Source organism: Magallana gigas, chromosome 6, assembly GCF_963853765.1.
Source record: "Magallana gigas chromosome 6, xbMagGiga1.1, whole genome shotgun sequence".
Taxonomy (NCBI): Eukaryota; Metazoa; Mollusca; class Bivalvia; order Ostreida; family Ostreidae; genus Magallana; species Magallana gigas.
In genome coordinates this window covers 695,633-710,466 of record NC_088858.1, presented here as the reverse complement: position 1 = coordinate 710,466, position 14,834 = coordinate 695,633, and the positions used below count along the sequence as shown (strand labels likewise).

Genomic DNA, 14,834 nt, shown 5'->3' with positions numbered 1-14,834 from the left:
TTAAAAACATAGCATGAATAGTTTGGTGGATATAAACAATAAACCAACGATGATTTTCTAATCACTTTTATTAAGATTGGGGTCTACTGAATTAATTTATACATACATTTGTAATTATTTTTAATTGAATATGCGCCAACGAAACATGACAGCCGTCTGATAAAGCTAAATTACTTTTTTCATAAGCACATGAAGTTATCATTTTAAGTTTATGTATTTTTTCTAGGAAGTACATAAATATGAATTCGAATGTACAGTTTGTGAACTTCGAAAAATATTTGATAATAAATGTACCACACATTAAGGTTAGATGAGAAGGAATTTTCATTCTCATCCAGAAATTCGAGGAATCAGCTTTATACAAGTTTTATATCTCTGTGCATTCTTTTTTACGGATTGTAGGAAGTGTTTGTAGCAGATATTATCTAGCAATCCAAATAAATCTATTGTTACATCACGGCTCCACGAGCCGCTCCGCCACTTTGATGTCCGCCGTTCAATCGTTCTCCGTGTTTTTCTTTCATTCTTTGGCGGTGTTGTTTTATCATTATATATACAAATCAATTGTTTTCTATTAGAAATGCATTCTTGACTTGAACTAGATGAAGATAAGAAAATCCGGTTACTAGTATAGGGAAAATGGTGAACAGTACTCGAAGAAACTTGGTTCAATAAGGGTTTTTTTAAATAAAGTTATATTTTTGAACTTTAAAAGACACGATGGACGTATCATATTGATACTAACAACATTAAGAGGACTGCATGGATGATAGACTTTATTAATCTCCTCTATATAGAGAGTTCTTTATATAGATATAGGTAAATGTTCAAATATTAAAGCTAAAATATTTGAATTTTCTATCCACTATAAGTTATGGTTAATGACAAAAAATATCACATTTAAAGTTTTAGGTAGATAATGGCGGGTAATTTGTTGACCAGCCAGCCTCCTTAAACGCGCATGTTCAGGGGTTTCCTTCCTGATATTGGGGTTAGAGTTGAATCTCGGTTGATTATTTGTTAAGTGCTTAAAATTCTTTCCTTGTAAGATATAGGTTTTCACTCATGATTTTACATAAAACGGTGCCTGCTTGGTTGGAAAAGATTCCAATACTTGATATCTCTGTTAATCATTTCCGAGCGGTGACGACGGACGTTCCACAGACCGAGCTAGGAACTTCTGAGACGATCCCTCCCCCCAGAACCATATGTAGCGGGTGTTGACACACACGGACAAGCGTTCTACTCCCCAATGTATTCATTTCACTTGTGATTGCGGTAGTATAAATAATTCATCAGTAATGGCTGGTAATGACAGCAGGCTTATCCGATCGGGCTCGGCGTCTCATCCCGCCCGTGTTTACTCTAACCGTGACAGATGGGCCGTAAACTATTTGATAAATAACAATAAGAAGAAAATACTTTTATTGCTTGTTACAGAGGCTGGGTTTGAAAGGAAGGTGTTTACATTTCAAAGGTTTCAAAGTCGTCTTGCCGCGAATGCTTCGACACTGTTCTGTGTAAAACTTAGTTCCATTTTTCACAACTTCCCTCATTTTGGCTTTTGATTACAGGATAACTGATAAATACCCACTCTGGTATTCTGTGATCGCTTTACCCTTTCTTGTCATTGTCACACAGTTATTTACCAGTAAGCATGATCAAGACGATTCAATCTCCAAGTGTTTTCAATCACTTCTGGTTCTTCGTATTCTAGCTGTGGGATTTGTCTGCGATAACGCATATAAAGATTACATCACCAGTTTTATCACATATCGTTGTATGGCTGTTTATATTACTAGTAATCCATTTAAACTGTATGTTTTGTAAGAATACAATTAAAATCATCTAAATTAATGTATTTTGCAAGCTCGTATTAATCCATTTCAATTACTGCTCTAGCTGATTGTGAGAATCTCTTACTTATTATCATGAATTGAGTTGATTTCTTTCTTCCCGTTTCTCTGTTTGGTGGGTAAATTAAATTCTCTTTGACTCATAGACTTTGTATTAAGAAAAATAATTTATGCCAAAATGTCAATCAAGTAATGAAACATACAGCATGCCTCTTTTTGATACCCAATTAATCATTTCAAAATATAACATAGGAAACCAACGATACACTTTTACTCATTGCCGGTAGCAAATTTACAATCGAAATTAAATTGCTTTTTTTTTCTATTTTCCAATTAAATTTGTATATTTGATATTGGGTATAATATCATCAATTTTGTGTATTTATCAGTATTTAGATAAGTTGTTGAAACTGCGGAAAAGGGCCGTCAGTATACTGTTGAACGTACGAGAAATTTTAACTCCTACAAGCTTTTTATTACTAGTATTTTTTTTTATCAAGGATGCCAATTAAGGATTATTTTATGTTAAAACAAGTGATCTTTTGGTATAAGGTTATTCAAAACGAAATGCCTGATTATCTTAGTGATTCTCAATATACAAGGGATGTAAATTGTCGTCCGTCGACTCGTTACTAAGATAGTAATGTGCTTGGACTTTTTATATGTATGTCATTGTGTTTGTATTTAGATGCCAATTTTTGATATCATAATATGTAAGATTGTAAGTATGTTTTAATGCAGGACCACGATGAAAACTAGCTGTATGCTAACTGTGTAACCCTGGACAAATTAAGGTTATTATTATCATGATGGTATTGAATATAATGACATCATTTTCTTATATTTATTAGTTCTGTCCTTTCTGATATATTTCATTTAATCAAATCAAATATACAACATGACAGTCATGTTGTATATTTGATTTGATAAAATGAAATATATCAGAAAGGACAGTTCCTTCGTTTATTAATTTTTTAAGAATATACAACTGAGTTAATGAACATATCCATGTTTTGAATGCAATAGTTTCTCAACAAACATGTATAAACAAGTAAACGAACTTGAAAAATCTATTATTATGTTAACACGAAAAGAATTATACATTTTATTTTTACAGATACTTGCTAAGTGACTTATGTAATTAGACTTCACCGTGACAACAGCAAAACGCTGTCAGAATATAATGACGTAAAGTAGGATAACAAAACATAGATTCAACCAAAAGTGGAGACGGAACGGGAAACAAGTTCGGTTTGATTTAAAAACAATTAAACTGAAAAAAACAAAAATGCAAATTGTTACACAAAAAAGATAAAACATTGATGATTTATTATCAATTAGGATTGTAAAAATGAAACCCGGTCACTCCTCCCCTCTCCCCAAGAAAAAAATTTAAAGCAATAAAAGGGGCATTTTTGAGTTTTGAAGTGTGGCTGTTTTTTTTTCTTTAATATACGGACAAATTAAAAAACAATAATTTTGTATCATGAAGAAATTTGCTGCTGTAAAAACCAAAGAAATGACAACAATTTGACCCACGTGATTCAACATTTTTAATATTTGCTTCGGATATGCTATTTTGAGTCAATATTATGTAGAAGTTTGACATAAGATTTGTTTTTACATCCAGTTGTCTGATTAATTTGCACGCAATTGCATACTATGGCAAAAAAAATGTTATTGTTAGACTATATAAATCTTCTAAACGAGAAGAGTTCTCTATAAAGATACAGGAAAACATTCAAATCATTTAAAGTTAAATTATAATTAAATTATATGGAATTTTTCTTTACTAAATATAATAGCTAAACAAATTATCCTTAAAAATTCATGGTAGATCTGATGGTTAATTTTGTTGACCATCCAGCCTCCTCAAAGATAGAGAGAGAGAGAGAGGAGAGAGAGAGAGAGAAACTTTGTGGAACTCAAATATTACAGTACAGGGCACATAGTGCTGGGCAAAAACACCATTTTGTGTAATCAATTTTTCAATTTCGATCTTAATTGTTCTAACAAGAAAACATATTTGAAACGCTGATATTTTTAACACGACACATTATTTGATTTTATATGTTGTCATGAAGTTTCTTATATTTTATAATAAATTCATTATGTAAAATTTCTTTTAAACTTGAAAAATATTATTTTGTTCTGGGCTATTACTTTTACGTCAAATAGAAAGTAAGTAATTTTAATTTAAAAGTAATTTATTTATTTATTGTGAAATGTGTATACATTTTCTAGTGTAACATCAACAGCAATAAGCATAGATTTAACACCCGGTCCTACGGGCCTATATATATATGCCACTTTGAAAACATTTTAAGTGAAAAAAATGAAGTAAAACAGCGTAAAGAGGTAAACAAAGATAGGATTGAAAATAAACATATATTAACGGAAATAATAATTTGCCAATATCATTTTTGTAATGTACCATACAGTAGATAAAGGTCTTTTTAAATCAATTATCTTTATTTTCTTTACGGAATTTGGGGGGTTTTTTTGTATTAATATATATATAATCATTTTAAAACTGCAGGTCAATGCATATCTCAAATGATTTTTTTTATTATTGTTTAGTTTATAATTAAATCATAAGAACAACTTCCACTCTTAAAATTCTGAAAAAGAGCATAAAATCTCGCTATCTTCTCTTATCTGCGGGAGATTTGACGAGAGTTGCGTTTTTAGGGTGACGTTGGTTATGAACATGTTTCCTTGCTTCTCTCGCCGTGTCCTCGGTCTGCGGTGGGGTGGAAATGAGCCATGGGATTCAAGTTGTATGTAATGATAAGTTCTGTATCTACCTCGGTGATAATCCCTCAGATTCTGATGTAGTTCTTTATCGCCGGGGCTGCGAAGGAAAGAATAGTGACATTTTTATCGGCGGAGCGCAGAGACATGTTGGGCTCTCTCCCGCACGTGCGCCAACTTTCCCCGACTTTAACTTAAAAGTTAACGAAATTATTTATATTGCTAAAAAGTTATAAATTGCTACGCAATTGTAAAAATTATTAAACGATCCATTTTTCTTTGGTGTCTATTTTAGTGAAACAAAACGGTTCATTAGTAAATGATTTAATTGCACTTTGATCGTATTTCCACATTTTTCCGGTTTTTATCTGCGCTCTATGAATTCACTGCAAAATCCATTCATTCAGACCATGATTATGTCATCAATAAAATGAATTAAAAAATTAATTCTGTGTAAAACATCTCGATACATCTGCAGATATTATACATCTGGAGTGCGGTTTTTTTGTTAAATCTTCATTGAAAAAGTCGTTTTGGGTGGTTTTTCTTATCTCCCTTCATGCTTGCATATCATTGGCTGAATTAAGCCCCGGTTGTGACATTAACACACACGATGAACCAATCATATCGCCGATATTATCTCGTTCTTTTGACGAGATAAACAGCTTTCTAACTTTCTATTTTCTCAGAATACCGAAAAATCCTAATATTTAAACATCGTTTAAGCAGCACCCTGACCCTTGTTCACATTACGTGAGATCTCTGTGGCCGCTGGGAATTACGTTCCGATGTTGTCAGTGTCACCTTTCTCTGCCTGGACCTAGGACGGAGCCACTGTGTGACAATGTTCTCCACTGGCGCGTTCTTATCCCCCTACCCCGGGGCAATCTGGGCCTTTCCCCACCTCAATAGCTCCCTGGCTGCTGTGTCACGGAAGAATCCCTCATTTCGGATCTCCGACATTTTGGACGTTCAGAATCCTTCTCTCTCTTTTCCCATGTACAAACTGACCGACCCTTTACCGGGTGGGGCGGGGTGTCGGACCCAGTCGGCCCTTGGGCCACTCCAGGCCTTTTGCACTTCTAAGCGGGTCCATAGTTTTGTGTCCGATTCCCCTAGAAGTAGTGAGCAAAGACCCCCGAAACAACTCAAGTTTGGAATAAGTGCTATCTTGTCGGAGGAATTCGGAAAGAAATCTGACGAAAAAGGTGAGTGTTATAATTCTGTTGAAAATAAACAGCTGTTTTATGCAATTGATAAAGTATATTATATTCTGATTAGTTTTCTAACAATGAATTGTAAATTAACTAATTTGATATTTGTATTTTTCGTAGTATTGATCTTTTTTCCTTCTTTTTTCAGACGACAAATTGCTGGCTCGCTATCCCGGGGGTGGTTCTTGTGGGTGTGAGAGTCAGAGCATTCCCTTCTTCCCCCGGGGCGGGATGTTCACGTCTCAGGGACTCCTACCCGCCCTCCCCACCCCCCACTACTCTTTAGCCTCGTCCTCGGGCCTCGACTCACTGCCAGGTAGGGGAGGTGTGTCCACATCTCACCTCAAATATACCTGTCTCAATAATTATACCAATATTGAATCATTCATAACTAATTTATGTAAATATGTAATAATATTGAAAATGTTTTTGGCAATTTTTGAAAAAAAACATTTCATGTCTTTTTGTCTGCAGATTTAACATTAAGTAAAAGTTTGAATGTTTAAATGTGGTAAACAAAAGTTGAACTAAATTTATGTAGACATGTTGATTCATTTGTCGTAGTTCAAATAAATAAATTAAGATTTGCTTCTAATTTTACAACAAATTATAATAACTATTAGAAATATAAAATATTTTTTTATTATCAATTTTAAAAAAATGATTTCGATTAATTTATAAAAAATTGGCCAAAGAATACCTTCAATTAAACAATATATTTAATTTTTTTTTGTTGCACTGTGAATGAGTTAATGTTAGGACATGTGCTTGGTTAGATTGTAGAGGATTATCCGCCGATCAATTTAAGATTAAGTAAGTAGTGCTGTTTTCAATCTCGCAGATCACGAGATCTCCGAGGTATTCCGATAATGCGCGGTTAATAGGGTGATGAAATAAATGTTTATTTACGACTCCTGATAAACTTCATTTCTGTGGGGCGATGGGAAATAAAAATGCATATATATCGAATTATGAATATCAGAGGTTCTGGGGAGTTTGGTAAAACGCAATGAAAAATTAACTTTTAAAAGATAAATTAAAGATTGTCTTAAAATAAATCTAAATACATGTAAATACAAATCAGCTTACAGTAGCAAGATTATTACAATGGTAAATTATATACAAGACCGAGAAAATGTCATGAAATAATTACACACGATAAAATGAATTAGTGTAATATATTTTTGTTAAGGTTTTTTTTAAAAAAAAAATAATCAGAGACAATAATTCAATAGATTTTAATAAATATGAATCTTTGATAAAAAGTTAAGAATTTAAATCATAATTTTAGGGCCCTACTCAATCCTCAATGATGACGTCAGTTTGGGACACCACTCCAAGAGAAAACGGTCTTGGTCACGTGCTGTGTTTTCAAATCTCCAGCGGAAGGGACTGGAGAAGAGATTCGAGGTCCAAAAATACGTTACAAAGCCAGACAGACGACAACTGGCCGCCATGTTGGGGCTTACAGATGCACAGGTTAGGATAAATTTCTGTTTCTAATTGATTGACCGTAATTTATTTATTTTCATTTTTTATTCCTTTTTTTAATTAATTATTTTCTTAAAATTCTATTTGTTTTTTCTTTCTTTGTTCTTTTCTCTTGAAACAAAATTAATTAACAAACTGAAAAAAAGGAAAAGTAATTAGCTTTTAAATTCAAATTCAATTTTGAAAAAAAAAATGGGTATGATTTTCTCAAAAATTCTATTTGTTTTTTCTTTCTTTGTTCTTTTCTCTTGAAACAAAATTAATTAACAAACTGAAAAAAGGAAAAGTAATTAGCTTTTAAATTCAAATTCAATTTTGAAAAAAAAATGGGTATGAACTGTTTTGAACTTAATGAAACAATTGGGTGCATGAAGTTAATAGGGACACTGGGTGATGAGGGGTCCATGTTTTCTGCTCTGTATGTTGTCTGTACATGATTCCAGTGATAAAGATGATACAACATGCTCGCAAAATCTTCAGGAATTAGATACAGTTAAATAAAAAACTTAAAATAAAAAGCAATTTAAATTTGCAGTTTGTGAATGTAAAGCAAAAAATACATGTTTCTTAAAATAAAACGATAAACTTGTATTTTTTAATCACTTTTTTCAATTAATTTCTAGCGGTAGTTGCATATTTTTTGGAATATCATAAAATAAATCTTTTGATAAATTTAGTGTTCGTATCTGAATCCTTTACTGCTGTCACTCCATTATCAACATATATATGTACCCAAATAATTAATTACCTGATAAAGTTTATTAATGCACAGTTTCTGGGTTTCTGTGTTAATTGATTGACATTTTAAATAAGTGTTTGGTTCATCAATGTGTCCCTAAATAAAGAGCCAGAATTAGAGCAGGATACACAAATAGTTGTTCCGTTTTACAAACTTTAAAAAAAAAATTCACATTATCGCAAATAAATATTTGAAAATTACCGGCCAGCATTTTATCAAACAATAAATGACTATTTCATATTGCGTTTACGGTAGTATATATGAGTATTTTATTGAACCATATATACGAGTGCACATTTCAGTACAATAGAGTAGGAGTTTTGGGTTATTTCCATTTAACAATCCCAGTAACGAAAAAAAAACCTTAGAATTTTAATGAATATTCAAAAGCATGTTAAAATGTTTATCACAATTTTCAATAAAGTTTTGGATGGATATCTTGAAAAAAAGAGTGAATTGTTTTTTACGACGATATGCCAAACCCGGTCTTATTGATTTATTAACAAAACAAGTATTTTTTTTTCTTTTTCAAATAGATAAGTAATATTCAAAAGTATGCGTGACCATGTAATGCCGGGGGAATCAATGCCGATATGTTTGATAAATTTTACCTAATTTTATTCATTTCTTTCGTTATTTATTTAAAAAAAACAAAAACCAAACGCTTATACTTATTTTCAACTATAAACAGCACTCGACATTTTTTTTATTCTGATCATCACAATAAATTAATCGTTTATATAGGTCAAAGTTTGGTTTCAAAACCGAAGAATGAAATGGCGACACGCACAACAGACGAAAGAGAAGTCGAACACGGACGATAAAAGTTCGGAACCCCTCGTAGAAGAACCAGTGAGCAATGATATTGGTAGTTCTGACAGTGATGACGCAATGGATGACGCTGTGGATGACGTCATTAATGAGAAAGTGGACGATTGTGATGACAAGGATTCCTAGAGAATCTACCGGCTGTTAATTGTAATCTTTAATAAAAGTATTATTATTTTGTTGTTACTGAACCGGCTGTTTTGTTGTCATTACGTGGTAGGGACCCTATGGTCAATTTTACTGATCAAAATATCGAAGAAAAAAAATCATCACTGCGCCTGCATTATGCACTGTACACCTAGCTGTCATTACGTTGGACACAGTTTTTTTAAAGAACATTTTACAGGGACTCTGAAAATTTGGCATAACTGGTAATGTCGGTTTTCTATCACCCTTTTACCATTTCAAATGAAAAGCTTTTATCTAAAACTGAGTAATCCGAATTTATTCTGGCTGGTTTATCAACATGCACTCCCTAGAAAGATACCTTGTTCACGCGATCAGATATAAATCAAGTAGAAAAACATTGACCAAAAGGGATCCTTAAAGGTACTCCAGAAGCAGTGCTACTAGCTTCAATCTTAAAGCCTAAATACTTGATGTCAAACGATAAACCGTATTCTATTTTTACATTATTCGTTGCTCATTTTTTATTATTCACAAATCTCTTTAACCGAGGAACACTTAAAAACGATATCAGTGTAATAATGTAAGATTTCATTTACACGTCCCCTCTTCTGGGTATTGATAAATACGTCTGTAATTTTAAATAAAAAAATTGGCCGTCTTTGTTGCACAAATTTTTTATCATTATCATCCGAGTACTTTTAATTAGTTTCCAATGCTAAATCCAGGTAAACTTTTTCAATTTTGACTGTAACTTACAAAGTGACATCGTGGAGGGAACACTCAAGTATAATTGACAATAAGGATGTGTTCTATAGTCGTTTTATCCGCCTAATTCGTTTTGTGGTATGCTGAAGAAGATGGCTCAGAATTCATTGTGTTTGTTTTTGCAACTTGTCTTTCAGGACTTCAAATAGATTACGAACAGATATGTATGCAGCGAGTTCCGTTTCTATTTTTGTACAGTTTGATTATATATAAGTAAGAGAGTTTCGGCTTCTAAAAAGGTAAAGAAAGAGTTATTGTAAAAGAATACGGTTTACTGAGAGATTTTAAAGCCAAAAAATACAGATTATTCTGGTGTTATTATTATCTAGCAATTTTACAATTCCACAACATCAATACGTATTATTTGGGAGAGGGAGAAAACAAAGAAAACCCGAAATTACAAAAATTGATTTGCATCATCAGATTAAATTTAGGCTAATGCCATATATTAGTATTGGAGAAGAGGCAACGGTTTCAGAACACCTAGATTTATTTACATGTATATTGTATTTTTTTTTTTAAATATTTAAACATGAAGCAGAGAGAAGCTTTTCAGCTGATATCTCTTGATAATATTATTCATCTCTTTGTAATCACTTAACCAAGGATTGTTTCTTACTTACTTGTAATACGAACCATGAGAAAAAAATCATTGCCCCAAAAAATCAGTTATTAAGATTTTAAAATATTTTCAATAATCTCTCAAATATCTAAGTAACAAAAAAACCCTCATATCTTATTACCTTTTGTGCAATTCGCGTTAGTTTTCTTGAATAAACTTGATAACAATTCCTTGAATTGTTTATTCCACCTCTATGATACACATACTGGTATGTGTAATGTAAGTGTTTGCTGTGTTTACCTGTATGTACACGTGTCTGTAATACATACTAGTTACATTGTCGCAAACCGCGGCTTATATGTACGGTCCTCTCCCAGAGAGCAATGCGGGCTCTTTACCGTGACTTGAGACGATATATTAAATAAAAAATTTACAATTCATATACAAGTAATTCAAACTATCTATTACAATTCTCCCCCCTTATTTATTTATTTCATTCGCTACGAAATATATTGATGCTTTTTTTCATGTAATTTAAACACATGCGCCTGAGGTAAAAATATCTCTTTTAATAATAAAATTATCCGCTGTTCTCTATTTATAGTGGTTAATTTTATTATTAAAAGAAATATATTTACCTCAAGCGCCTGTCTATCTTTTACAATTATTTTTATTTTTCTCATATTCATTTATTCGCTACAAAATATTTGTATAATATTTAAATGTACAATTAAATATTTGTATATTTCTTAAGTTTAATTGAACAAATAGTACGTTGCAATGTTTATATACTAGATTGTAAACATATAGTTTTCCTTTACAAAATGTGACCAAATTACAGGTATTAATCGATTTTTGTTGTCGGGACGTTGAGTAGGTTTGTGTCTCGATTATCTCGGCTTCTGTCCTTCAGTTTACGGTTTTATCACAAATGTGTGTCAAGTGTGTTAAACGAAGCGTGACCTGACTGCATTCTAAATAGGCTGCGGCGCAACAGTCGGCGAGGTAAACGAATTCAGAATCCAGACGATGACCCAGTCTCCGGTTCTTCCGGTCCAGGACTCGTACGGACGGCTGAGTGACGGTCGAGAGGTGTACAGGTAAGGATGCAGGTAGGGAAACCCCGGTACCGGGGCTATGCGCGATCCAATGTAAATTATGGCGGCGCAGTGATGTCATCATTACATGGGATTGTACTTGCAGGTACTCGTTCACAAACAGCCGTAATGTGACGGTCCGCGTGATTAACTACGGATGTGTCATCACCGACATTCTGGTCCCCGACAAAGACGGAAACATTGACGACATCAGTATAGGCTACGACAAGATTGAAGGCAAATCTGTCTGTCTGTCCATCTCTCTGTGTCCGTCCGTCCGTCTCTCTCTCTCTCTCTCTCTCTCTCTCTCTTTCTCTCTCTCTCTGTATTACTTTTCTGATATTTAGACGTATATTTTTGTTTTGCCCTGAATTCATATTGCATGCGAATAACACTTAGGCATCAGGATACACAATAACTATTAATTTCGCCCTTAGATTATGAACCAAACCCTCGATGTTTTGGGTCCATTTGTGGTAGGGTTGTCAACGTTATTTCTAACGGAAAGTTTGTATTGGACGGAAAGGAATACTCACTTCCGCTTACGTTTTCCAGCCTTGAAAACGAGGCTCCAAAACATGCGATTCACGGGGGAGTCAAGGGTTTCCACTTGGTAATTTATTCAGTTTGCTATTATGTAAATTATTTTTCTTAATAGCCATATTGTTATTTTGCCTTCGAAAATCGTTTGATCGAGAAACCGTTCACTATATTTACAATTTTCTCTCTAGAAATTGTTTGAATCCTGGATTGACGGCGACAAAGTGAAGATGAAGTACGTGAGTCCAGACGGCGAGGAGGGATTCCCCGGGGAACTGACCACCATTGTGTCCTACCAACTGACCAATCAGAACGAACTAGTGACTGAGTACAGCGCCACCACCACCAAACCAACGATCGTCAACTTCACTAACCACGCCTACTTCAACTTACAGAAACACGTGCGTATAATTTTACTTTCACTTTTACTGAGCAATTTGAGCATACTGTTTTCAATAATTTTACTCAAAAATTTCGCTCGCCACAGGATTACCCGAACATAGACGACCACGTACTACAGATTTCCGCGGATAAATACACTGTCAACAAAGACGATGATATCTTCATTCCGTCAGGTAAGACCTCAGATTGATGTCTTTAAAAATGGTTCTTATAATGTACTTTTCAGTGCGTTTTTATCTCTTTTCTCTTTCAAAACTACCCAGGTTCGAATTTGTTGTTTTAGGAGAGTTGCGGGCCGTAGCAGATACGCCGTTTGACTTCCGGAAGCCGGTCAGACTCGGGGACCGACTGAAGGAGGGACCCCACGGGAGAGGTTTCTTCCATAACTTTTGTCTAGGGGAGTCAGGACCTCTCAAACAGGCGGCTGTGTAAGACTCTGAGAATGGATCTGACCAGGCAAAATGTTAATATTTTTTAAACGATTCAAGTAGTTATATTATTATTGATCGTGCATATTTTGGTTTGTAGTTTAGATCACCCTCCGACCGGAAGAAGACTGGAGGTTCTCACCACCGAGCCGGGAATGCACCTATATACCGGATGTAACACCATTCCCCACACCAAGGGTAAAGATGGCGCCGTTTACGAGCCATTCTGTTCCGTGTGTCTGGAGACCCAGCATTATCCGGACACACCTACTCATCAGGTATACGGCGAGACAGACAGACAAACAGACAGACAGACGGACGGACACATACGGACAGATTGATAGATAAATAGACAAAAAATATGAGACTTACATGGTGTTTAATAAATGTAGTGTATAAAACACAATATTCTGATTTCTTAACAGCAGAGGACACGATTCATAATTATGATGTATATACTGCGTTTTATTGTACTTTACATTTACTTATATTAGTTTTGATTTATGTCATCTGTGTGTTGTAGGACAAGTTTCCCAGTATCGTGTTGAGACCTGGTGAAAATTTCTACAGCAAGACCATCTTCAAGTTCGGCCTGATTCCTCAGTAATTCCGTCACACATTGTGATATATACAAAATGCACTTTTACTTTTTTACACTTTGTAATAGAAATATCTCAATGAAATAAATAATGTATGTAATGTTAATCTTTCTCGTTTTAGTGTTATGTATTCTATGGTTGAAAACTAATTTCTCTCCATGTCGAATTAGCAAGATTGTCTTGTTATGTTGAGATCACACCAAGTATAACATTGTTCAGTGAGACTCGAGTTTCTATAACTAGCACACATCCCTTATTAGCGAGCACCGTGACTTTCCTTTGTAGTATCTGAATTATGGTCAATTCCCTTGTTTTCTCCATTACATATGATTACACGCATTTTCTTCAAAGACAAAAATAATTATAAATTTAATCAGATTCTACAAAAAGTCGTCACTCCACGCAGGAAAAAAAATGAAAAAAAGTTCAATTTTGTGAATAAATAAATTTTAAAACATGTATAACGAAAAGCGAAAAGTATGCGAACTTTGATAAAATATTATACTCTTATCTCTATCTTTCAAAGTCTAAAATTAATGGGTCTGGGTGGCCATCAGACCTACGTATGCCTTAGATTAATAAGCTATAAACTATAATTAATTAACTAGCTTTGAAATTCGAATAAAATTGAATATTATTTTCTTTGAATTTAATTTAGAGCTCGTTTTCTCAAGAAGATGAATATAGTCTTAAAATGGACAAAATCATTAAGCTGCAGGGCTGTGTTTTACAATAGAACTTACGACTTGCGACCAAATTTATAAAATCTCATTAATAATAAGCTACCAATTGTTTTAACTTGATACTAATAAAACGTACCTACAACACTGGCGTCGGAAGCAAATTGAAAGGGGGGGGAGGGGGCTAGACTAATCCTCAGAAATATTGAGGGAAAAAAAACTAATTCCCAAAATCATGAAATTCCTAATCCGTAGGGGGGGGGGGGGGGGCTAGTATGCCTATGACTCCAACTTCTCAATCTTTCAAGGTAAATTTAGGAACAAGTATCTTTGCTGCGAGAAAAAGTGGGGGGGGGGGCTGAACCCTCTATAATGCTATGTCCCTAATGGTTCGGTCTAACTTTGCAAAAAAAGTTGGGTTTGGGGGGGGGGGAGGGCTCAGCCCCACCTAGCCCCCCGGTTCCGACGCCTATGTACAATAACTGGAATTTTTTTATACAAATTGTTTTGTATACATTTTGTACGTTAGAGATCATTCTATGAAACTGAAAAATTTACGACTCTGTCGTAAGTTCTTTTGTAAAACGCAGCCCAGGTCTGTAGCTCCCGGTCTCCATTCCCGCACTCTTTCTGTGGCAGGAGGCAGGGTCCCTGGAGATGATGGTGACTCTCGTGCTTGTGTATGACAAAGTCCATGAGCGGATCTAGAGGGGTGAGGGTCCGGAACCCACCCCTACGTATCTCCCCTGG

General features: G+C 34.3%; 2 protein-coding genes across 4 annotated transcripts; both read left to right on the top strand.

Moving 5' to 3' along the window:
• Window positions 1–5,254: 5,254 nt before the first annotated feature.
• Window positions 5,255–9,073, top strand: LOC105339244 (H2.0-like homeobox protein). 2 transcript variants are annotated; one of them, XM_020071785.3, is made up of 4 exons: window positions 5,255–5,818; window positions 5,973–6,149; window positions 7,116–7,303; window positions 8,799–9,073. In XM_020071785.3, the coding sequence occupies exons 1-4, from the start codon at window positions 5,455–5,457 to the stop codon at window positions 9,009–9,011; spliced, it is 942 nt and encodes a 313-aa protein (XP_019927344.2). In that variant the 5' UTR covers window positions 5,255–5,454; the 3' UTR covers window positions 9,012–9,073. The 2 variants fall into 2 exon arrangements, with proteins under 2 accessions (XP_019927344.2, XP_011443009.2); XM_011444707.4 differs by having other exon boundaries at window positions 5,257–5,818; window positions 5,973–6,140.
• A 2,191-nt stretch (window positions 9,074–11,264) lies between these two features.
• On the top strand, window positions 11,265–13,510 carry LOC105339245 (galactose mutarotase). 2 transcript variants are annotated; one of them, XR_010714521.1, is made up of 8 exons: window positions 11,265–11,438; window positions 11,542–11,672; window positions 11,873–12,048; window positions 12,167–12,376; window positions 12,463–12,550; window positions 12,661–12,805; window positions 12,911–13,083; window positions 13,329–13,510. XR_010714521.1 is itself a non-coding variant. In XM_011444708.4 (8 exons), the coding sequence occupies exons 1-8, from the start codon at window positions 11,368–11,370 to the stop codon at window positions 13,410–13,412; spliced, it is 1,083 nt and encodes a 360-aa protein (XP_011443010.3). In that variant the 5' UTR covers window positions 11,267–11,367; the 3' UTR covers window positions 13,413–13,510. The 2 variants fall into 2 exon arrangements, 1 of the variants encoding a protein (XP_011443010.3); XM_011444708.4 differs by having other exon boundaries at window positions 11,267–11,438; window positions 12,906–13,083.
• Window positions 13,511–14,834: the final 1,324 nt, after the last annotated feature.